This window comes from Heterodontus francisci, chromosome 34 (assembly GCF_036365525.1).
Source record: "Heterodontus francisci isolate sHetFra1 chromosome 34, sHetFra1.hap1, whole genome shotgun sequence".
Classification (NCBI taxonomy): Eukaryota; Metazoa; Chordata; class Chondrichthyes; order Heterodontiformes; family Heterodontidae; genus Heterodontus; species Heterodontus francisci.
The window spans coordinates 29738238-29764569 of record NC_090404.1 but is presented as its reverse complement, the minus strand read 5'-3'; the positions used below and the strand labels follow the sequence as shown (position 1 = coordinate 29764569).

Below are 26332 nucleotides of genomic sequence, written 5' to 3'. Positions count from 1 at the left end.
ACTGTGTGCAGTTCTGGTCACCTCATTACAGAAAGGATGTAATTGCACTAGAGAGGTTACAGAGGCGAATTACGAAGATGTTGCCAGGACTGGAAAAATGCAGCGATGAGGAAAGATTGAAAAGGTTGGCGTTGTTCTCCTTGGAATAGAGAAGGCTGAGGGGAGATCTGATTGAAATGTACAACATTTTGAGGGGCCTGAATAGAGTGGAGGTGAACGGTCTTTTCACCTTAGCAGAGAGGTCAGTGATAAGGGGACATAGATTTAAAGTGATTGGTAGAAAAATTATAGGGGAGATGAGCAAATACGTTTTCATCCAGAGGGTGATGGAAGTCTGGAACTCACTGTCTGAAAGGGTAGTTGAGGCAGAAACCCTCAACTCAATCAAAAGGAATCTGGATGTGTATCTCAAGTGCTGTAATCTGCAGGGCTACGGACCAAATGCTGGTAAGTGGGATTCGAATGGGTGGATCATTTTTCAGCTGGCACAGCCACGTTGGGCCAAATGGCCTCTTTCTGTGCCTTATACTTGCTCTGATTCCAAGATAGACAAGTTAATGTCACAAACAGAGATAAACAGTTTGATCAAATATCACTATTGTGACGTGGTTTCATAGTGACCAAGGTTGAGAAATAAACATTGCAAAGTACTTGACATTTCGCAAAGACAGGCAAAATGAACAACGAGGTAGGGAAACACTGATAATGAAGGGTCATGTACGGTCAGTAATGAGGAAGGAAACTGACTCGAAAGAATAGGAAATACAATCAATATGGTGTGAGGAATGTGATTCTGTTTTTGTTAAAATACTTTTTGAAGAATTCATAGTCAAACAGAAGCAATGTAAGACCAGTTTATTTTTCGAGAGGGCATCAAGGGGACACTGAAAGAACTGGTTTGGCAACAACGTTTACTGGTTGCCACATGACTCAAGTTACAAATAGAACAGAAACCCTGGTAACTGGGGGAAGATGTGCACAGAGAAGTGACAGTCGCACACCCCTGAACAGGACAAGCTCGGGAGAAGCAGTGTGCACCTGAGAGAACAGCACACTCGGAAGCTTTTCGTTGCAGTGTCAGTGTTTACATTCTGCAATATGAGAAAGTTAGCTCCTGCTGTTGAAGAAGTGTCACTGAGGAAGAGACCAGATTCTTGCTGAATGCTTAAAAATTCAAGCCTGCAGAAGGACAAGAGAATTCCCAGGGAAGGAGGGAAGATCACAACCAAGCTCAGTTTTCGAGCACCTCTAAAAAAGGCCTTGAGCAATCCATTGTGTCAGTTCACCTCGTCTCCTGTCTTTGAAGAAAAGCCTGCTAAACAAATTCTCAATGCCACCTGAAAAGAGCTGTTCCAAAAGGTCCCAGTGCCCCGTCTACATGTACTTGGAAGCTAGACTGTATGCCAGTTTTGGAACACAATATATCTCACCTGTTGGTTTCTTCAAGAATGGGCAAGTATTCAGCCCAAGTGCTTTTTTGTCTGTAACAGAGCTCTGAACAAAAATCCCTTTTATTTTTTCTGGTTAACCAATGAATGTCCGTCTGTGCGTGTGAATGTGAGGAGCTAAGGAAAAGGAAACCTTAAAATTTCAATCTGTGTGTTTATGCTTTGCTTCATTACTGGTTAAGACTTGTTTTTAAATAAACTGATAATTTTGTTGTTCATTAAAGAAACCTGGTTAGTGTGTTTTATTCTGGGAAAATAGAATGCATGATTGACAGTATCGGTAAGTGGGAAAATTTAAATATATATTTTGACCTGTGGAGAAGTGGAACTAGAATAAGCAGTGCACGCCTCCCGCTTCAGTCGTCACATATAATTGGGGTCCTTCTTGCCGGGATTAACCCAATGCTGACGACGGACAATTGTAAGTAAGGTAATAATAACTGGAAAGGGGAAAAGAAGAACCAGGTTTCCTATGTAAACAGAATAAAGTTACTCTACCAAAACGTGTTTAACAGCTGTTTTGACCTTTATGGGGAAGGACGATGTATCCCTGAGTGATTTGAGAAACTTAACCAAGGCTAGGCTCAAGGATTTGGCAGAATTGTTGGGGTTAGAGTTAAACCAGGGGCTAAGAAAACAGACATAATTGCAGTAATAGCGCAGCATCTGCAACTAGAAGAACAAGAAGGCAAAGCACATGGCGGTACAGTTGAATTAGCTAAAATTCAGTTCCTACTGAAGCAGCTTGAACTTGGCAAAGAAAAAGCAATAGAATTGGAAAACAAAAGTTAGCTTGCATTTCAAAAAGAAAGTGAAAGGGAAGGGAGGGAATTCGAATAAAAAAAAAACAGATGAAATTAAGACGAAAGGGTGGTCTTGACTGCAGTGAAAATGTTGGTGGGGAAAGATCAGACTCCAGCCCAGGACCCAGTGGAGAGCTATTTAAATTTACACAAGCCCTCCCACAATTTGAGGAAAGGAATGTAGAGGCATTTTTCACTTCTTTTGAAAAAAATAGCCAAACAGATGAAGTCGCCAAATGAAACGAGACACTGCTTATGCAAATCAGGTTGATGGACAGAGATCATGAAGTTTTTGCCATGCTTTCTGAGGAGGCTTCTGCAGATTATGAGATGGCAAAAAGGCAGTTCTCACTGCATATGACTTAGACCCTGAAGCTTACTGACAAAAATTTCGGAACGTCTGGTGATTGTCTGGGTAGACTTATATAGAACTTGAGAGGGTAAAGCAAATGAATATTGTTCGTTGGATACAGGCACTAAAGATGGAAACCATGTATAAGAACCTTAAGGAACTAACTCTCCTGGAAGAATTTGAAAATGTGCTTCCTCCGTTAGTAAGAACCCATGTAGAGAATCAGTAAGTTTCAACGGCCAGACAGGCAGTGGAAATTGCTGATGATTGTGACCTTGTGTATACACCCTTTGTCTGTCACCTCATAAACCCGAGAAGGATGGAAGGTGGGAGAGTGAACGGAAGGCAAGTAGCCGGGGGCAGGAATGGACAGCTGGGAACGCCCTGGGATCTCCTTCCCAGGCCAGAAAGGAAGGTGCTGAGGGTGGAAGTGAGCTCCGCAAGCCTAAGTGTTGCCATTTTCACAAGGCAGGCCATCTTTGTGCAGAATGCTGGATGTTGCGGGGTAAACCCACGGGACTTATTGGGGTACACCAAGTCAATGCATGGAAAAGGGCCCTGACCGAGGGTACAGCAGATCAGGCTGTAGCTCTGACTGCACTTGCAAGGTTAAATACAAAAAACACTGTCTGGACAGGGGTTGTGAATAAGATACCTGTGAGTTACAGGTAATTCTTATCGAAAGGATAATTAACTCCTTGTCCCTCAGGAGCTAGCCAAATTCTTTTGATGTGGAAAGACATAGCATTTCCACCAGACAGTGCACTGAATGCCTCTGTTTTACTGCGTGATATTGGCAGAAAGATTATATACCCGTACCTTTGCATCGGGTGCAGCTTGAGTGTGATCTAATGTCTGGAACGGTAGCTGTGGGAGATGTCCGTAGTTTACCTGCAGATGGAGTTGACCTACTCCTGGGGAATGATTTGGCCGAAGCAAAAGTGGTAGCTTCTCCAGTAGTCACAGAAAAAAAAAACAAGTGAAGTTAAGGAGACAACAGTTGCAGGCAAAGGTTCCAATATTTTCCCTTTATGTGTAGTAACCAGAGCAATGGCTAAACAAGTTCCACTGCCGAGGTAACATTTGCACCACCGTCAGATAGCAAACTTTGTGAAACTTTCTTTGGGGATTTGGATAATCCACAGGAAATGTTTAATAATTCTTCTTTGATCACGACTCAGCAATCTGATTCAGATTAAAATAATGTAGCACAATAAGTTCTAACAGAAGCTGAGGCAAAAAGACTTCCATACTAGTTATTATATGAAAATGGAATTCTCATGAGAAAGTGGAGACCGCCTCACAGATCTTCAGATGAAGAATGAACAGTAGTTCATCAGATAATGGTAGAGCCAAAATATCGTTGGGACCTATTACAGATTGCACATGAAATTCTTATAGTGGGACATGTGGGGATCTGGAAGACCCAATCATGTACCGGTCAATATTTTTGCTGGCCAGGTCTTTCCAAGGACGTGGTGTAATTTTGTAAAACATGCCATACATGCCGGATTTTGGGAAAACCACGACCTGCCATAAAACTAGCACCTCTAATTCCCATTCTAGTTTTTGGGGAACAATTTAGTAGGGTGTTGGTACACTGTGTAGGACATTTACCGAAAACAAAAGCCCAACACCAATATATATTCACCATCATGGATATGGCTATTCTGTTCCCAGAGGCCATTGTCTTCAGAATAATTTCCGCTCGGGGAGTGGCAGAGAAGTTAATCCAGTTCCTCACTAGATATAGATTACCAATTGTGATTCCATCGGATCAATGTTCCAATTTTATGCCTACATTTTTTCAGGAAGTTATGGGTAACTTGGGTGTAAAACAGTTACAGTCTTCAGCATACAACGCACAGACACAAGTAGCTTTAGAAAGCATATGACCCAGAAAACGATGATCAGGGCAGACTGCCATGAATATCCCCATGATTGGGACAAAGGGCTAGAATTTCTTTTGTTTTCCACTATTTGTCACCTAATGAATCTACCAGTTTTAGTCCTTTTGAATCAGTTTATGGATATGAGATAAGGGGTCCTCTAAAACCATTAATTAAAGGTTTTTAGAATTGAAGGAATAATCTCCATTGCTAGATTATGTGTCTGTGTTCTGAGTGCGGCTTAATGAGCCTGCAAAGTGGCTCAGGAACACGTTAAAGCTTCCCAAACAACTATGAAGAAATGGGCAGACAATCATGCGAAGACCCGAACATTTCAACCAGGGGATGACTTGTTAATCCTCCCGCCTTTACAGGATGCACCATTGAAACCACGACTCAGTGGTCCATATAAAGTGGGCAGGAGAAATGGTGAGATAAATTATTTGATTGGCATCCCCGATTGGCAGAAAAAGAATCGACTATGTCATATCAATATGTTAAAATAATATCATTGCCGAGAAGGGGATAAGCAAGCATATGTATGTACGTTATTATGGACAGTGAAGGATGAAAATGACAGAGAGGTTGAGGCAGAAGGAGGCCAAGCAACACTCAAATTAAACCTCCTACTATCTGGTTAGCTGATCCTGAATTGCGAGGGAGACTGAACATTATGCTTTCATATATAGATGCAGAACAATGAGAAGACCCAAAAAGGCTAGTCACAGCATTTAAAAGTGTCTGTATGGATAAGATAGATGTATAACCTTAGCCACACATGATGTGGATTTGGAGGAATCCGTTCCTAGAAAACAGAATCCTTATCGCCTAATTCCAGAGAAACAGGTCCAGGTAAAAGCAGAAATCCAATATATGCTGGAGAACCACCTAATAGAATCCAGTCAAAGCAGCTGGAGTTCACCAGTGGCATTGCCACCTAAACCTGATGGTTCAACTAGACTTTGCATAGACTACAGAAAAGTTAATGCTGTAACAAAGGCAGACATATACCAAATTCCTCGCTTGGGCAGTGCCATGTTTCTTACAAAAATAGATTTGTTTATGGTATACCGGCAAACTCCTTTAATAGCCCGAGCTAAAGAAATATCGGCCGTTGTCACACCAGACGGTCTTTGCCAATGCTCGGTGATGCAATACAGGCTAAGAAATGCCTCAGAAACCTTTCAGAGGCGAATAAACCAAGCGGTAGCCGGTGTTCCAAACCATGTAGTTTACCTTGGTGATGTGCTGGTCTACAGTGACACTTGGAAGGAACAGTTAGACTATCTGGGGTCTCTGTTTGAAAGGTTGAAGTCAGCTGTTTCGGTAATAAACGTTTGTCGAAAAATTTAAAAAGCAGAATGCCAGACTATTCTGATGGAGTTTACTATTGCATCCTCATCACTTCAAGATTATCCCCATTGTGAGCAAAAATAATGCTATTGCAGATACTTTATCGAGAATGTAACTTTGTTCGAGTTATCTTTATGAAAAGGGGATACAGAGCAAAACTGTATTAGCTACAAGAAAAGAGTGAATGGTTATGAATTTGAAAATGTGCTTCAAAATTTCTTACCTGCTATTTTTCCCACACTTTGAAATTAAACTCATATACAATTGCTTTTCATTCATCCAAGGGTGGAGGTGTTATGAAAGCGATTTTGCGTTTTTTACAATATATTTTGAGGAATTCATAGTCAAACGGAAGAAATATTGGATAATTTCTTTTCAAAAGGTTCAACAACGTTTACTAGCTGTCACATAACTCAAGTTAAAATAGAACAAAACCCTTATAACTGGGGAAGATGTGTGCAGAGAAGTGACAGTCGCACACCCCTTGACAGGACAAGCTCGGGAGGAGCAGCGTGCACCGAAGACAGCAGCAAACTCGGGAGCATTTGGATGCAGTGTCAGTGTTTATCTTCCAGAATGAGATAAAGTTTGCTCCTGCTGCTGAAAAAGTGTCACTGAGGAAGAGACCAGATTCTTGCTGAACTTTTGAAGTGTCAAGCTTGCAGAAGGAGAAGAGAATTGCCAAGGATGGAGGGATGATCACAACCCAGCTCAGCGCTTCTCTAAAAGACCCTGAGAAGTCCACTGTGTCAAACCCTCTCGCCTCCTGTCTTTGAAGAAAAGACTACTAAACCATTTCTCAATGCCGCCTGAAAAGAATGGTTTCAAAAGATCCCAATGGCCCATCTACGTGTACTCAGAAGCTAGGCTGTATGCCAGTTTTGGAACACAACATATCTCACGTGTTGTTTTCTTCAAGAATGAGCAAGTACTCAGCCCAAGCGCTTTTTTGACTGTACCAGAGCTCTGAAAAATAATCCCTTTTATTTTATTCCGGTTAACCAGTGGCTATATGTATGTGTGTTTGTGTGTGAGTGTGAGGGGCTAAGGCAAAAATTGAACTTTAAAATTTCAATCTGCGTGTTTATACTTTACTTCAATACTGGGTACAACCTGCTTTATAATAAACTGATAATTTTGTTGTTCATTAAAGAAAACAAGGTTAGTCTGTTTTATTCTGGGAAAATAGAGCATATGATTGACAGTGTCGGGAGGTGGGAAAGATTTAACTATATGTTATGACCTATGGAGAAGTTTGGCTAGAATAAACAATGTGCTCCTCCCACCTCGGTCGTAACAATGGGCCGTGATAAGAAATAACAAGGAGAAGCTAAGGCATGTGAGAGCAGTTTATAAGTCTCCTAGTAGGAGCTATGTATTAATTAAAGGCAAATAGGATGGCTGCCTGCCAGAGATGCAAATCAAGAAATAAAAGGATCTTGTACCAAATCTTGACATTCAACGGCCAAAGCATAATTGCACCCACCTTTTAAAGACTGTGGCTACAAAAGAACGTCTGAGGTTGGGAATTCTGCGGCGAATAAGTCACCTCCTGACTCCCCGAAATCTGTCCACACCGAATGCAAACTTTTTTTAAAAATTCATTCATGGGATATGGGCTTCGCTGGCTAGGCCAGCATTTATTCCCAACCCTAATTGCCCTTGGGAAGGTGGTGGTGAGCTGTCTTCTTGAATCACTGCGGTCCCTAGGAGGTGGGTACACCCACAGTGCTGTTAGGAAGGGAGTTCCAAAATTTTGACCCAGCGACAGTGAAGGAACGGCGATAAATTTACAAGTCAGGATGGTGTGTGACTTGAAGGGGAACTTGCAGGTGGTGATGTTCCCATGCATTTGCTGCCCTTGTCCTTCTAGTTGGTAGAGGTCGCGGGTTTGGACGGTGCTGCCTCAGGAGCCTTGGTGCTTGCTGCAGTGCATCTTGTAGATGGTACACACTGCTGCCACTGTGTGTCGGTGGTGGAGGGAGTGAATGTTTGTAAATGGGGTGCCAATGAAGCGGACTGCTTTGTCCTGGATGGTGTTGAGTTCTTGAGTGTTGTTAGAGCTGCACTCATCCATCACGCTCCTGACTTGTGCCTTGTAGATGGTGGACTGGCTTTGGGGAGTCAGGAGGTGAGTTACTCGCCTCAAGATTCCTAGCCTCTAACCTGCTTTTGTAGCCACGGTATTGAAATGGCTACTTTAGTTCAGCTTCTGGTCAATGCTAGCCCCTAGGATGTTGAAAGTGGGGGATTCAGCGATGGTAATGCCATTGAATGCCAAGAGGACACGGTTAGATTCTCTCTTGTTGGTGATTGTCATTGCCTGGCACTTGTGTGGCACGAATGTTACTTTCCACTTATCAGCCCCAAGTCTGGATTTTGTCAAGGTATTGCTGCATTTCTGCACAGACTGCTTCAGTATCTGAGGAGTCACGAATGGTGCTCAACATTGTGCAATCATCAGCAAACATCCCCACTTCTGACCTTATGACTGAAGGAAGGCCATTGCTGAAGCAGCTGAAGTTGGTTGGGCCTGGGGCACTAGACTGAGGAACTCCTGCAATGATGCCCTGGAGCTCAGATGATTGACCTCCAACAACCACAACCATCTTCCTTTGTGCTAGGTATGACTCCAACCAGCGGAGGGTTTCCCCCTGATTCCCATTAACTTCAGTTTTGCTAGGGATCCTTGATGCCATACTCGGTCAAATGCTGCCTTGATGTCAAAGGCAGTCGCTCCCACCTCACCTCTTGAGTTCATCTCACTGAAAGTACTTCGAGCAGTCTGCACTGAATACAACCAGCCGTGTTGAAGTGGATACACCATTTCAGAGGGATTTGGAGTGAGGTCTATGTGCTGCAGATGAAACTGACTAGATCAGGATCAAGAACGTGGTTACAATTCCCTTCAGGACCAAAATATCTCTGGTCATTACATCTTGTGCTGAGGGCACTTAACTAAGTATTAAAAGGTTTAAAATAGGGCGATTCCTCATATAGCTGGTTCACTTTCAGCATTGCAACCGCTTATTGAACTTTTCGTTATCGTAATTGTAACTAGGATCATGTTGTAATCTCTGGATAGTTCACTTTAGAGCCGTGTCAGGTCCCTTGAAGAAACATTCTGTTCCATCAAAACAAAAACATGAGTCCAGCAGCTGCTGCACTAACCTGTTTTTGCAATTAATGCAAAACATGAAACCATCTAATTATCCCCCTGACATTCTTCACAGCTTGACATCAGGTATAAATGTAACAATCTTACAGTATAGTTCAGAGCGTGCTCAGAGCTCCTGACAGAAATGCACGTATCACCAACAGGCCTGGTGTTTGCCATTTATTATCCCGTCCTTGCCGCTATCGGGGTTCCAGGTAAAGTATTGTAGTTAGTTATTCATTACAGGAATCATTGCTTAGCTGTGTCGCTGCTCTCATTTGCCAGTAGTGCTCCAGGTTATGGATAACCTTTTTTCCCTTTAACGTTTTAATTTCTCCACCTTAATGAGAAAATTTCTTCCCTCCAATTGGTATAATTTCTCCCCTTTTACATTAATATTTTTTTCCACTTTAATGCTATATTCATTTTAACTGTAAATTGTTTCCAATTTACTGATATAATTTCTCGTTATTACTGGCATAATTTCTTAACATTGTCAGTGTAATTTCTTCCACTTGCCAGTATTACATTCCACTCTCATGGCAATAACATGTTCCCATCAACAAGTGTAATTTCCCCTGCTTAAAAGTATAATTTAGTGCTTCTAATTTCACACCTTTACTTGTGCCATTTCACTGAAAACCACAATTCCATTCTGTTCACTGTGGGTGAATTATCACACTGCTATCATTGTGTAAATACACTTTTGTTGTGTTAGCGACACTTGCTGTGGGTGAATTATCACACTGTGTTCACTTTGTAAAAGTGGTTCCGTTGTGTTATTGACACTGTTACTGTGGTGAATTATCAGACTGCTATCACTGTGTACATATAGTTCCATTGTATTATTGCTACTCACTGTGCATGAATTATCACACTGTTATCACAGTGTAAATATATTTCCATTGTGTTATTGAAACACTTACTAGGGTCTATTATCAAACTGTTATCAGGGTGTAAATGTAGTTCATATTGTATTATTGACACCGTTACTGTGGGTAAATTATCATACTGTTATCACGGTGTAAATGTAGTTCTGTGTGTTATTGACACTGTTACTGGGATGTATTATTACACTGGTATCACGGTGTAAATGTAATTCTATTGTGTTACTGACACTGTTACTGTCGGTGAGTTATCATACTGTCATCATAGTGAACGTGGAGGTTTATTGCGTTAAGGGCAGTAACAGTAGATGTCTGATTTTCACAAATGATTCACTAACTAAAGTTATTCAACAACAAGGGAATTTAAGTATTCCATTTATTGAAGGAACATTATTAGGTCTCGAGTTGTTAACAGAAATTTAAGCAATGCAACAAGTGACCGTTTTATGAATGAATCTTTACTTACCCTAAACTCACAGTGCTCAATGTTCCTTTTGCTCCAAGACTCTGGTAATGTCCCAGACTGTCCCCGTCTTCAAACTTTCTTCCATATTTTGTATAACTGCTGGCATCTTTCGCATCTGAGTCAAAAAGTTCAATGCCCACTATCGGACTAAGCTCACCATCTATGCGGGCAGTACTGGGGTTCTGCGACATTGTCAGAGGGAACTTTCCTCAAATAGGACCTCATAATCTGCTACTTCTGGTGGTTAAGATCGGCAAGGAATTTCCCACGTGAGTAACAGGAGAAGCGCTCAGAGTTATCACTGTGTCTTTACCAACATCCCCTCTGGAAAGTCAAGAAAAACTAATCGTCTCCTCTCTTACTGCACTCTGCAGGAAAGTGATAACATGTCAAAAAGTACCCTAAAACCGAAAATTTGTTCTGTTGAATTAGTATACAATTAGTATGTATTAGTATAAGGGCGGTGGTTAGCACCGCCGCCTCACAGCTCCAGTGAGCTGGGTTCGATTCTGGGTATTGCCTGTGTGGAGTTTGTAAGTTCTCCCTGTGTCTGCGTGGGTTTCCTCTGGGTGCTCCGGTTTCCTCCCACAGCCAGAAGACTTGCAGGTTGATAGGTAAATTGGCCATTATAAATTGCCCCTAGTATAGGTAGGTGGTAGGGGAATATAGGAACAGGTGAGGATGTGGTAGGAATATGGGATTAGTGTAGGATTAGTATAAATGGGTGGTTAATGGGCGGCGCAGACTCGGTGGGCCGAAGGTCCTGTTTCAGTGCTGTATCTCTAAATCTAAAAAAAATCTAAATCTAAACACTAATTGTCTCCCATTCTTGCTGTTTGAGCATCTTCGAACAATTTGACTGTGGAATCTTCCAACAGTGAATCATTTTACATTCATTAATCAGATGAGGGCATTTTAGGTCGTCAGTAGGATTTAATCCATTTTAAATGGCAGCTTTTTTTCTCCTTTCTTGTTGGCATCCACTTTTATTGTCGGTTGGTGTGTTTTTTACCCTCTTACATGTCTTCAAGAATATGTTACAGGTATTATTTTTCTTGTCTGTTTGTTGTTCCATTTCTGCTTCAATGGGTTTGCGAGGCCTTCTTGTTCTCCATTATGTTTGATTGGATTATTTTAAATTCCGATGTTATTGATCTGTCTGATTTTTAATCCCCGTGATTAATGGAAACACAGAAACAACTACTGGGAGGTTAAGGGATAGTTGTCCACTCAGGATCATGTGTCAAAGCTGTGAATTTCACAGAAAATTCTGTAAAATGGATGAGTTTATCAGGAGTTGGACCAGTCATTTTCACGTTCACGCTCACTCATACACATACACTGTCCTTCTTTCTCTTAGTCTCTCTGTCTCTATTACAGCTAACCTGGCAGTGATTGTGATCCTGTCCCGAGGAAGATGCGGTCTCTCCAGAGGTATTACTTACTACATGGTGTCCATGGCGGTGACAGATCTCCTGGTCATGATCTCCGCTGTGATATTAAACCGGATTGCTGGTATTTATTTTCCAGTCAGTTTCCTGTCCATCACCCCGGTATGTAGTCTTCAGATTGCCCTCAACTTTGCGATCGCAGATAGTTCTGTCTGGTTTACAGTCGCTTTCACCTTTGATCGATTTATGGCCATTTGTTGCCAGAAGCTGAAAATACAATACTGCACTGAGAAAACGGCGGCGTGGGTTATAGGAATCGTGTCTACAATGAGCTGTTTAAAATGTGCCTTCTTGTATTTTATATATGAACCTTTTTACATAACTAACAATATACCTTGGTTCTGTAGCATAAAATCAATATTTTATACGTCACCTGTATGGATCGCATATGACTGGATTCGCTCCATTTCAACCTCTTGTTTCCCATTCATTCTGATTTTACTGTTCAATGCTCTGACCGTCAGGCACATTCTAGTGGCCAGTAGAGCTCGCAGGAGACTCCGAGCCCACAGCAATGGAGAGACTCAGAGTGACCCAGAGATGGAGAGCCGGAGAAAGTCCATCATTTTACTCTTCTGTATCTCGGGCAGTTTCATTCTGTTATATTTGCCATTTCTTGTAAATTTCCTTTATATCCGAATTGCGAAATTTAGTTATTTTTCTGGTTCCAATTTCAATGAATCAAATTTTATAATGCAGGAAAGCGGATATATGCTTCAGCTTTTGAGTTCCTGCGTCAATCCATTTATTTATGCAGGGACCCAGAAAAAATTCAGAGAGGAGTTAAAGAATGGAGTGAAATATCCACTGAGTTTAATTGTTAAATTGTTTAAATGATGCAAATACTACAGTTCAACATGATTTGCACGTTATATTCCATCCATTGCTCTTCTTGTGCATATCACATAAGGTCTCCCCTCCCTGAAAAATAGACACTCACTTTGAGATTCATCTCCATTGTGTGAATTTAAGAATGCATAAGCAACACTGCAAAGCTGCACAATGCAGTTGTGTACCATGTTCTCATTTAGTTTCCAGATCTCTTCCCCGTGCTGACTCTAGCTTGATACATTAGCACCAGCCCCAAGGGTCCAGAAGTATCGCTACATTCATAAGGGAGAAAGGGAATCCGACCTCTGATCTGTTATTAGATATCAAGTTTAACTGTTCAATGAAAGGACATCAATATCCCTTCTGGGAATGATTTGTGCCGAAAGGGTAGGATTGACGCAGAAGTTGAATCATGTAGAGTCCCATGCACTGTTCTCCAATCCAATGGCACCATCCGACAGCTGGACCCTTGTACCCATAAACATAGGAACAGAGGAAATGCTGGAGGAAAACGACAGTGCGCCTTCAACTCTTTTCATTGGCCAATTATCCAACAACCCTGTTTCATCAAACAGAATGAAATAATTGGAACAAAAGTGCCCACTTTTTAAAAGGGATGCAAGCAATAAAGATGCAAATCAGAAAAAAGAAATTTATCAAATTATATGAGGATATTACCTCCACTGTAGACTTTACATTCCAGTCTCTTTGCCTTCTACCATCCTGATAGTACCATGATTCCCATGATACAATGGAAATATATATATATATATTTACTAATCACAGCAATCGCAATAAACTAGCTAAATACAGACCGAGACATGTAACGAGTTAGACCCAGTGCTGGGGAGCTTTAGCAACTCATACTTACAAACTCTGATGCTCTCAAGCAATGATACACTTAACACATGTCATGTCTCAAATTTCGCATATGCCGTATCACGGAATGGTATCCTATGAATAAAATCTGCCTCGTTGCACTGTAAGGATCAATATTAACTGTTTCCACCTTGGCTGTAGGGAGTCTGCTCCATAGATCCAACACTCACTGAAGTATTATTTCAGTGGATTGGCTTTGAATTTGCCCCCTTCACTGAAGTCTGTGATCTCTGGTTCTACTGGTCTGGAAAACTTTTCGAGATTTGCATCATCTAGTCCCTTTTGAATCTGGAAATCAGAAAGTGTACGACCCCTCGACCGTCCCTTTTCCAATGAGAATATGCTCAATATACATAATCGTTCCTCACAATCCAATCTAATCCGTCCCGTTGATGATTCTGTTTACTCTGTTTGATGTCTATTCCATAGCTGCAACATCCTGTGGTGTACACTGCATTCTTAAGTGAGATTGCAGCAATGATTTATTGAGTGACAGGTTTGCCCCATGATCTCGGCTCAATATCATTCTTTTTTTATACATCCCAATGTCTATTTTGCTTTGCTCATTGTTGTGATAACTTCAATTTATTGACAATCAAAAAGCAGCTCTCTTAAATTTTCCATCACAGTTAATTGCTTTTCATTTAAGTGGTGGTCCATTTTTGATTTCTTCTCTCTACTTTAGGGGCAGCACAGTGGCGCAGTGGTTAGCACCACAGCCTTACAGCTCCAGGGACCCGGGTTCAATTCTGGGTATTGCCTGTGTGGAGTTTGCAAGATCTCCCTATAGCTGCGTGGGTTTCCTCTGGGTGCTCCGGTTTCCTCCCACAGCCAAACGATTTGCAGGCTGATAGGTAAATTGGCCATTATAAATTGCCCCTAGTAGGTGCTAGGGATAGGTGAATATGTGGTAGGGATATGGGGGTGAGTGTAAGATTAGTATAGATGGGTGGTTAATGGTCGGCACAGACTCGGTGGGCCAAAGGGCCTGTTTCAGTGCTGTATCTAAAAATCTATGTACTATACTTTGCATTTCTCTATGTAAAATGTCATCTGTCGCCTGGCTGCCATTTTTCAAGTAATTTAATCCTCCCATAGCTTATTCTCTTTAGCTTTGAAGTCTACCACCTGCATCGGTTTTGTTTCAGCTGAAAATGTAGTTGTTGTCTTGAGATTCCTCGTTCCCAATCATTTAAAAAGCTATTGAACAATAGCTGCCCTGGGAATACACTTCAACACTGTCACACACTCGAAGAAAGCTAGTGAACTCGGTTGGCAAATGTCTCCCATTGATGAATACATACTGATTATATTTTAAGATTGTATTTCTATCCAGATGCTCCATGATCTTATCTTTAATGGGAATTTCCACAACTTTATCCACAATGGACACTTAACTCGCTGGTCTGTAGTTTCCAGGGTCACGTTTCCAACATTTTGTTTTAAAAAAAAACATAGATCGGTTTTTCTCTGCCCCAGACACCTCTCTGGTATCAATAATTTCTTCCAGATTTGTGCCCAATGTCCTTCTATTTTCTCCCATATTTCAATATGGATCCTGGAATGCATCTCATCCATCCCCTGAGATGGATTCATCTTTAGTTTTCACAGCTGTTCGACAACCATGCTGGTGGTAATGTGAATAGTGTCACAAATAACCTCTGAAAGACCCTCTTTTTCCCATTTCCAGATAAAATCTGTTAGCTGCCTCCTCTTTGGTGAAAACGGATGCAAAATGTATGTAGATTCTTTGCAGATTGTGTTGCCACAGTCCATCTATTGTTTGATAAGTTTTTCTCTGAATGTAACTAAAACTAAAGCAATTATTGACCATTTCTTCACTTGCTACATTCATTTTTTCACTACTATATGCATTTTTTACACTCCAGGCTTCCCTTCTGGACCGAATCCATCTTGCTTCTATTGTATTTTCCTTAATGAACTTAAATGATGTATTTTTTTCTTGGTACTTCTGTCAGCATAAATTTTAGGATCATGGTAGCACCGAATCCTTCCCAGCATATCAAGGTGCAGTGACAAGGGATCGGTATATCTGTTTATAGAAACACAAATTGTTTAATAATAACAGATGATTGGACAATTGATGCTAAATTGCTGTCAACCACACATTGATGTATAATATGAATTCATTCAATGCTTACATTAAACTTAAGCAAAATGTGATTAGTTTGAATTTGTCTTCACAAAAGTGGAGAAACGTGCCAGGGCATGGTAAAGAAGGGCGGCTTTAGTTCTGGACTCACTGGTTCCCCACCCTCTCCTCTCCTGACTGTGCTGACTCTGACTGGGTTCAATTCTACCAATCACTGTTGTTACGTCCGAGGACGGAGGAGTGCACTATGAATTCAGTCCAACTTCTCCACAGGTCACAGCATATCAATAAATTTTCCCACTTACCAAAAATCTATTTCCCCCCAGAATAAAGCACACCAACCAGGTTTCATTGATAAACAATAAAATTGACAGCTTATTATAAACCAAGTTTTAATAAATAATGAAATAAAACATACATACAAATGGACATGCTAAAGCCACTTATTTATTCTCGCCCCCACACACGCACACACAGACACAAGCACACGCAAGCAGTTAACTGAGAAAAAAATATTGTTTACAGCTGTTGCAAAAAAATAGAAGGAATATAAAAAAAAACATACGCTTATGCTGAAAAGAAGCTATGGAAGGAAGTCCTTTGATTTGGCGAGGTGTCCCAAAGGCGAATTGGAGGCTGTCAATGGGATTTTCCGAAGAATATTTTTTTCCAGGTGATGTTGATGATCAGTCTGAGTAAGCCTTCCAAGAGATGCAGCACAGTAAGTTCAAGTCAGGCTTTACAGCAGGAAGCAGCAACAAAGATTTTCTTAGGTCTTAGAACAGCAATGTACATACATACAGAGATACAGCACTGAAACAGGCCCTTCAGCCCACCGAGTCTGTGCCGACCATCAACTACCCATTTATACTAATTCTACATTAATCCCATATTCCCTACCCCATCCACACCTTCCCTCAATTCTCCTACCACCTACCTACAATCGGGGCAATTTACAATGGCCAATTTTCCTATTAACCTGCAAGTCTTTGGCTTTGGAAACCAGAGCACCCGGCAGAAACCCACACGGTCACAGGGAAAACTTGCAAACTTGCAAACTCCGCACAGGCAGTACTCAGCACTGAACCCGGGTCACTGGAGCTGTGAGGCTGCAGTGCTAGCCACTGCACCACTGTGCAACCCAATAAATCTGCAAACTTACTTATCATACCTCCTATATTCAGGTCTAAATCATTAATGTACACAGCAAACAGCAAGGGTCCCAACACCAATCCCTGCGGTACACCATGTACAATCGCAAAAACAACCCTCGATTATCACCCTCTGCCTCCTGCCACTAAGCCAATTTTGAATCTAATTTGCCAAGTTGCCCTGGATCCCATGGGCTCTTATCTTCTTAACCAATTTCCCATGTCCCTTATCAAAAGCCTTACTGAAGTCCATGTAGATTACATCTCTGCTTTACCCACCTCTACACATCTAGTCACCTCTTCGAAAAATTCAGTCAAGTCTGTTAGACATGATCTCCCCCTGACAAAGCCATGCTGCCTATCCCTGATTAATCCCTGCCTCTTCAAGTGGAGATTAATCCTGTCCCTCAGAATTTTTTCCAGTAGTTTCCCTACCACTGAAGTTTGACTCACCGGCCTGCAATTATCTGGTTTATCCCTGCTACCCTTCTTGAATAATGGCACCACATTCGCCGTCCTCCAGTCCTCTGGCACTTCTCCTGTGGTCAGAGAGGATTTGAAAATTTGTGTTAGAGCCCCTGCTATCTCCTCCCTTGCCTCATATAACAGCCTGGGATACATCTCATCTGGGCCTGGGGTTTTATCCACTGTTAAGCCCGCTAAAACCACTAAGACCTCCTCCCTTTAATGCTAACTTGTTTGAGTATATCAAAATCCCTCTCCCTGATCTCTACACCTACATCTCCATAGTAAACACAGATAAAAAGTAATTGTTTAAAACAGCAGTAAAGGTTTCTTCAAATGCAGCAAGAAATAGTAAACACTTGATGCAGGAAATCTGTTCAAGAGAGACAGATATCAGCTGTTTTCTCTTGGCTGGCACACAGCAACTGACTTTTTGTAACTGTTTAAAATGAAACCAAAACTATTCAGATGCAAGTCCTGTGGCATCTATAGAGCTTGGCCTTTCACACCTGTGCAAACATTTTTTCAAAGTCAGAAGCACAACCCCTGTTGGGTTATTAGGACACATGTGCCTTCCAGTCTATTTACATTTCACTCAGTTCCAAACACGCTGTTGACCGTCCTCTGAAAAAAACCCCACAATGTTCAGCAATCCCCAGATAAATCAATGTCCATAATTCAACTGTAAGTTCTTTAAAACATATTTTACCAAAGAAGCAAAGAAAATCTCTTAACACTGTTTCCTCTTTCTCTCCTCTCCTGAATATGCTGACTCTGACTGGGTTCAGCTGTACATTCACTTGTTCCTCTTCCTATCGTCTCCTAAGGGTGCTGACTCTGGTTAGGTTCAGTTCTACACTCACTGGTTCCTCTCCCTCTCCTCTCCTGAATGTGATAACTCTGTCTACACTCACCTTTTCCTCTCGCTCTACCCTCCTGAGGGTGCGGACTCTGACTGGACTCAGTTGTACAAGAATTGTTTCCACTCCTTCTCCTTCCCTGAAGGTTTTGACACAAAAAAGGAAACAGGAGGAGGCCATTAAGCCATTCTAGCCTGTACTCCCACTCAATCAGATTATTGATGATGTGTATATTATCTTCATGTACTTTCATTCAGTGACTATTGATACCCTTGCCTAACAAAAGTCTGTCAATCTTCGTTTGGAAATTTTCAATAGACACGCTCAGTCTCAATAGCTTTTTACGGGAGTAGATTACATAGGAATGGTTATGCTAATGGACGAGTAATCCTGACACCTGGACTAATGATCTAATGGCATGAGTTCAAATTCCACCATTTCAGGTAGGGAATTAAAATTCAATTAATTGAATAAAGCTGGAATAAAAAAAACACACGAAACAATGGGAATGTCATTAAAAAAGCACCTGGTTGGCCATTGTGCTCCAGGGGAGGAAATCTGTCATCCTTAACCAGTCTAGCGTAAATTTGACTCCAGGCAAACTGTAATGCAGTTGACTCTTCACTGACCTCTAAATGGCCTAGCAAAACATTCACTTGTGCCATATCTCCCAGAGAAAACACACTGAGAATAAAACCGTATTGATCACTGAGCTTGAACATGGCCTCAGATTCAGGCATAGCACCTTCAAGCAGGAAAAGCAGATGTAGGGGGAGAGGGCTGGGAGGGGAATAGCTGAGTTGGTCTTGCAGTCAGCCGACATGGACCAGTCGGACAGAATGGCCTCCTTCTGCGTTGTAACCATTTCATCATTCTATGATTCTTCACTGACACTTGCGGACCGTTCCAAAGTTCCCCATCATATTTAACAGAATATTCCCAGCGTGGCACAGTGGTATACAAATGGGAAAGATTGACTCTCGGAGTCCTCATCATTGACACCAGATTTCTGAAGTCTTCCAGCATCAGTTCACATTTGGAAACGGAACACCTCCTGCTGATTACCCTCCTGCCTCACCTGATGTATCGGTACTCCTCCATGTTGCACACCAGTCTGATTAAGCACTGAGGGTAGCAACGGCACAAAATATACTTTGGGTGGGGGAATGTCAATGCCTATCACCAATAGTAGCTCGGTAGTCACAATATTGGCTGAGTGTTGAAGGGCAGAGCTGCCAGACTGGGCCTGTGGCAGGTGACGAGTTAACTGACAGAGATAAAAACATGCTTGGCTTCGTCCTCAGAAATCTACCTCCAGTACAGACCTCCAGTCTGTGACAATATTGATTTAAGTGACCACCGCACAATCCTTGTGGAGACGTTATCCGTCTTCACACGGATGATATCCTCCATCCTGTTGTGCAGCATTACTGTGCTAACTGAGACAGCGCTAGCAGGTTAAAATTGAGCATCCGTGAGGCAACGTGGGCCATCAGCAGGAGTCGAATATTATTCCACCACAATTCGACACCTCGTAGTCTGCCGTATCAGTCAGGCTACTACTACCATGAAGGGAAGGAACTAACACTATTTAAATGAGGAGAGTAGCAGAGCATGGCAGGAGCAGCACAATGTGGATCTGAAAATGAGGTGCTAGCCTCGTGATGAGACAACAACAGAAGCTGTATGTTATTGTTCAGACCAAGCAATCTGACAACTAATAGGTCAGATCAAATCTCTGTAGTTGTTACATCCACCTCTGAATCGTGGTGGAAAATTAAACAACCAATGGTAGGGGGAGGCTTCATGAACATTTCCATTCTAAATAATGGCAGAGGCTAAAGACAAGGTTAAAGCATTTGCAACTATCAGCTAGAAATTCTGAAAGGATGATTCATCTTGCCCTCCTCCTGAGGTCCTCGCCACCCTAGATGTCAATCTGCAGCCAATTCAATTCACTCCACGGGATATCAAGAAATAGTTGACAGCACAGGATACAACAAAGGCTACGGGCCCTGATAAAATCCTGTCAGTAGTACTGAAGACTTGTGCTCCACAGCTTTCCGGGTCTCTAGCCAAGGTGTTCCTGAACAGCTACACATTAGGTATTTACCCAACAATGTGGAAAATTAGCCAGGTGTGTCTTGTCCACAAAAAGCAGGACAAATCCAATTTGGCTAATTAGCGCCCTATCAGTCTACTCTCAAAGTGATCGAAGGTGACATCGACAGTGTTATCAAGCAGCTCCTGCACACCAATAACCAACGACCTTGCTGCCAATTGAATTAAATATCAGGTGCTGCATAGAATGGTCAGCTGATCAAATTTGGGACTTCCCGCATTTTATGGGTCAATTTGCCACAAGACGATAAATTTGTTCCTCAGCGGGGATGTCATGGCAATTAGGAACTCAGTGAGGCTGCAGATAGTAAATACCATCACCCTGCCGTTAGCCCATTCACTGCACTTTATGAATGTGCTGGATGCTGACACAAGCATTAAGGTGTCCGCTTGTTAATGTGTTGGTGCCTGAGGCTCCAGACCATAATAAGACGAATCCATTCTTATATCAAAATTCATCAAGAAAGTTAATCTGAGCTTCAGAACTGGAAAATCCACAATAAATATCGTTATAGTTCTTCAAATTCAAGCATATGAAGCCTGCAGCAGTCCACCAAGCATTTAGTGCAACTGAATATTGCAGTTCAACCAAGCAACAATTGGAGAAAATGGAGGACTGGAATGGAGAATTAGATGTGTTCATTAGATTACAATGTTGCCCCTGTGACAGTGCTTATGCTAAATTTGAAGTCAGTTGTACCCAAAATGTTTGGAGCTTTGCAAGAAAAAACACAAGAAAGTAATGGGGAAGGCTGACTACTGTACATGAATCTAGAGACTGGATATGCTCTATGAAATATCAGAGCTTGTATTAGACTGGCATGGATTCACAAAAGCAACAGAAACTTCTCATACCTTTGCAAGATTTACAAAACGCAGTTATGGATCTTCATGAATTTCACTTATTCTGATCCACATCAGAGTAAGAAGCAATGTCTGGGCTGTGTAAATGCCTGTATATGGGTGTGTATCTGGCTGTGCCAGTATGTGGGTATGTGTGCACATTTTGTACACATGATCCGTAAAATTTAACAACCTTCATATGACCAATGGTGCAGGTAACGAGAAACAACTCTTGGATGCAGAAAGACTCACATTATGTAATTGCAGCAGCTCCGGTTTTGCTTTCCTCTCGGGCTTTCTGTATCCTCTTTAACTGGGCCCTGGACTGTGTTCTTATCTGTTTGCTTATGATGCGACAGGAGAACGGGGGAGCGAATGCAGCGACAGCTAGAATCAAAATGTGCCTATTATGGGACATGATTTAATGCTGTAGGATACAACGATGAGACAAACGGACACAAAATATACACCAGGAACACAGAGATAGCAGTCGCAAGTCTGGATCATCTTCTGCCACCCACCCTGTGAATTAACCTTCAGAACAGCAAAACCGATGATACAATAATTGAAGGTAATAAAACAGAGAATAACTGAGTGGGCAGCGACCACCTCATACGTCCAGAAGATTCTGTTCAGTGAGATGCCCCCACGTGATAACTTGGCCATGGTTATGTGGATATGGACTATAATCTCAATCATCATTGACCTGGTAAAAGAGCAGTTGGCCTGGCCAGCGACTCCCACATCCCATGAATGAATAAAAAAAAAAGATGCAGGGTGAGGCCAATGGGTGCTGAAGCGATGGAGCAGTTTATGGCCCAGAGAATAAAATGGCTCTTTCTCAGGTCTTTTTGTTTTGCTGTAATTAGGGTTGAATATCACAGTGGGTTGTAAATATCAACATCTCGATCATTAGCCATGATACATTAAGTTACGAACTCGCCTTTCAGTAGGTGTGGGCGGAGAACGTTTGAGTCATGCAGCTTCCTTTTGAAATGCTTTTTTTTTGTTGCTAACACTATAATCGCTCATATATTCGGTGCATTGACTATGATGTAACAGATATCCACAGCCGCCAGTACACAGATTAACTTGGGGGTGTCCAGGCGTCACTCCACCTGGATGACCAATATAATGGCATCGTTGCAATCAATCAAACCGCTATATGCTGCTAAAAACAGAACGAACGACAGATCTAAGTATTGATCTGAACCGGTGAAACCAGACAGAGCAATCTCAGTGGTTGGGAGGTTGTGAGATTGGTGACGGTCATGGTCTGGGGAGGAAACCCTCGAGTTTATCTCTGAGAGAAGAGAATCTGGAAAAGAGAAGCAGTACCAAGAATTGTGAAGAGACTCATTCCACCCTCAGCTCACTCCTCCTTCATAACAGCGAGTCTGTTTGGGCAGCGGTTGGAGGTCATAATGTCACTCAGTTCAGTTCAGTGGTAACAGTGGAATCAGACAGGCTTAACTTCATGTCCCAGTACAGGAATAAAACGCATCAAATATCGGCTGAAAGTTCATTGAAGTGGCGAGGGAGATGGCTTCTTTCGCGGTACTGGGTAAACTGTCTGTTCAGGTCATGGCCAGTTCACTGAAGCGGCGAGAGAGATGGATCCTTTTGGGGCAGTGATGAACTGCCTGTTCAGGCTGGTGCAATGGTTTATGTAGCACTCTTCGAAGCAAATATCCACTGAGAACAGTGATTCAAGTAAAAAACAACACTGAAGGAGGTGCATGAGCTTCTGCCGTGTCGATGTGGTGTTTGCAAAAATTGGCAAAGTTTCCCTGAACCAATGACACCGACAGTTGATCTCGGGTTTCGCATACAGTTTAGAATTATGTTTTAACAATATTTATTTATGGAATTGATTTCAAATCAAAGTTTTTAAAAAGTTTCTTCTGATCAAGCAAGTCCTTATTTTGCTGAGACTTTATATGCAATCGAATTATCCTTATTAATAAATCTGTCTGAGAATCAGTTATATAAAGCATGAGAAGATTGCTACAACTATTGGAAAAAAAAAACCTGGTTTACCCACTCCTAGAGTACTGTGTATAGTTCTAGGCACGGGATTTTATAATGGATACATACTGACCTCGGAAACAAGGCATTGCAGATCAGCCAGAATGTTTGCAGGATTCTAATGACTGGATTATGAGGCGGAATTAAATAAAGTAGGTGTGTACTCCTTGAAATATAAAAAGTTAAGTTATGATTTGTTTCAGGATTTCTTTGGATTAGGAAAGGAATTAATAGGGTAAATCGCAAGGAGGCTATTTCATTTCAGCATATTGGATACGATGCTTATTTAGAAATATGGTCGATAACGCTAAATGGCATGGGAGCATTCCTGTTCTCTCGTTATCACGTGATTTGATCAATCTACCTGTTGACAGGCATTGAGGGGATTTGGCATCAGAAGTGCTCAAAAATCATTATCTGCCAGGTGACAAGTCGATTGTTTTAAACGTGGTACGTTGTGCCCTCATCTTGAAATTAAACGTTCTTCAAGATCCAACAGAAATTGAAATGCAAACCAGATGAACAAACAGAGGAAAACAAGTCACTAGTGAGAACAAATCCCACAATGCTCATTTTGAGATTTATAGCAGTTAGTTTTAAATAAAGTGATATGAACTTTCATTGACAATACTTTTAATGTTTTTTTTCTGTATTTCTGAGTACTTGAAGAAGAAAATGGCAGGGTTGTATGGAACGAGCAGAGGAGTGGGACTAACTGAGTTGGACCTTGAAAGAGCCAGCACAGACTCGATGGGCGGGAAGGCCTCCCTCTTCCTTCTATGAATTTCCAGTCACCTGTGAACAGTGGGCAAATACATTTCAGAGATTGAAAGCATGTTCAGTGTCTGTTGCCAGTGGACTGCAATACATCCAATTACAGGCACCGAGACGCCAAATCATCACTCAGAATCCACACTATGGAAGTAGAAAACTTCTGTGGGCATCTGTGTGTTATTTATCAATGTATTAGTTCACATCTGTGTTGTTCCTAAGTGTATTTATATGTTATTGAATTGTAAGAGAGAAATAAATAGGCAGGCAATAATTGTCAAATGAAGACAAATTCAACTGAAATAAAGAATAAACAATGCAGATACATTTAAATAGATTTGTAAGAAGCAGAGTCATGAGATGCACTTCCAGTGCATCCAACAAAACCAACACCCAACACAACAAATCAAAAAATAGCTACTCGTAAGGATAAGTAAAATGTTATTTACACTGATAAGTCTAATTTTATTTACACTGATCACAATGCATGAGTGTGGCTTTCACTGATGGTCTGTGCCTTAGATACAACTTTCTCACAACCGTGGACCAGACTTGATTCCTGGTCACTAAAAAAGCATCTCTAACAAAACAGTTCGTCCATCAGACTATTAATCTGTCATCACTATTAATAATTCCATGACATTCTGTTGCACACTGAAGGAAATGTTTGCCTATTAACCATGTACTTTTTGCATGTGTTATGCAGTTGATAACTGCTCCACTGGGTAAACATCTATCGCACGGCCTCAAGTCAGAGAAAGTGTGAAGGAAGAAGGTGAAATGCTGAATTCTCTGCACTGACTCACTTTAACAAACTTTTCACTGTTCCAAAGCACACAATTCATACCGGCAAAATAGCAGTCAGAGAGACTTTAATCTCCTAAACGGGCTTCCGAATTTCCTTCCCTGAATTTACTGAAACAGATAACTCTCGCTAAGATTCATTTGGATGGATACAGGCCACCTTCCACATCTGGGAAACACCATTCTCATTCTGTGACTATGCCGAGTTTTGTTTGATCAGTAGGTTTCGCATCATCATAACAACAAATTCTCAAAATCACGTTTCCACGAGGGGACATTCACAAACAAATTTAACATGGTCCGAGAAGGGACGCTGATTAGGAATACCCCGGATCCAGCACAGATGGACAGGGCTACCCCGGATTTAGCAGAGCTGACAAGACTACCCAGGAAATAGCACAGCTGGGCAGGTATACCCAAGAACTATCACACTCAGCAAACAGCACAGTTGTATGAGGATATTCAGAGAGTAGTACAGCTGGTCAGGGATACTCAGGAACTAGCACAGATGGACAGGGCTACACAAAATCTAGCAGAGCTGGACAGGTATACTCAAGAACTGTTATAGTTGTACCGGGATACTCAGTGAACAGCACGGCTGCTCACAGATATTCAGGGACCAGCACAGTGGGACAGAGATGACCAGCAAATAGCACAGCTAAAACGGGATAAGCAGGGACTAAAACGGCAACACATGGATACTCAAAGACAAGCAATTTACATCAAGAAAAAAATGAGTCCACTCGTATGATGCTGCCATCAAGCCAAAAAGACACTCTGAATACCACACAAATATGACTTTCAGTGCTGGTACGATAACAAGTACATAGACTTTACATCCCAATGACTGGTGGATCGTATCAAACAGCACGTCTCTTCAGTTGTACTCGACCAGCAAAAACTCAGAACAGAAGGTCCAACGTTAAGTGTGATTCCACGACTGGGCAGCACTTGCTGAACAATCCCAAGTAACAACCAGTTTAAAATTATCAGTTGGGCACACAATATGGCTCACTTACACTTGCTAGAAGCTACATATGTTCAAATGCAGGGACCTGTCCTCTACAGGCAAAAGGATCCTTTCAAGGCATTGCGATTTATTGAAGGCATGAGGGACAGTAGTTCTCTGGTGCAATCTCCAGGGCAACGCTTCGACCAATCAGAATCGACTTGCCAATCAATCAGCTCCCATTTATCATGCAGTATAAATTGTTGCTCCCTTTGAAATTGCATCTGTTATGATGATTACAAGATATAAAGCTTTGATGCATGTTTCTCTTTTCAGCAATCGTCATGTTCTGTGATACAAAGCAACTGTAAAAAGTAAGTTATTAAATGCAGGCAAAACATTAATTTCGTCCAACGTTTCAATTGTTTTGCCTAATACCAACTGTACAATAGTCTCAAATTAAGTGTGGCTTCACACGGTGTGACAGCATGTTCCAGTTTTATATACGTAGACAAAGTATCAATTTTCATGTGTTTCTTTGAACTCAATGACTTCATATATTTCTGATGGTTTGGATTGAGGCAAATGATCCATCGAACATTTTCATCATTTTAGTTTGAAATGATTACTCATGAAAGAACTTCCTGGATAACAGTGCAGCTAGCAATGTTAAGAGGATATTTTCTCACTGCAAAATCACACATTGACAAC

The 26332-nt window shown here is 41.6% G+C and overlaps 2 protein-coding genes across 2 annotated transcripts in view; one reads left to right on the top strand and one right to left on the bottom strand.

Moving 5' to 3' along the window:
* The window catches only part of LOC137349258 (zinc finger protein 16-like), an 824782-nt gene that overhangs the window by 80569 nt on the left and 717881 nt on the right, over positions 1–26332 (bottom strand). The window lies entirely within an intron of this gene.
* Positions 9148–12643, top strand: LOC137349272 (probable G-protein coupled receptor 139). Its single transcript, XM_068014802.1, has 2 exons — positions 9148–9217; positions 11736–12643. The coding sequence occupies exons 1-2, from the start codon at positions 9148–9150 to the stop codon at positions 12641–12643; spliced, it is 978 nt and encodes a 325-aa protein (XP_067870903.1).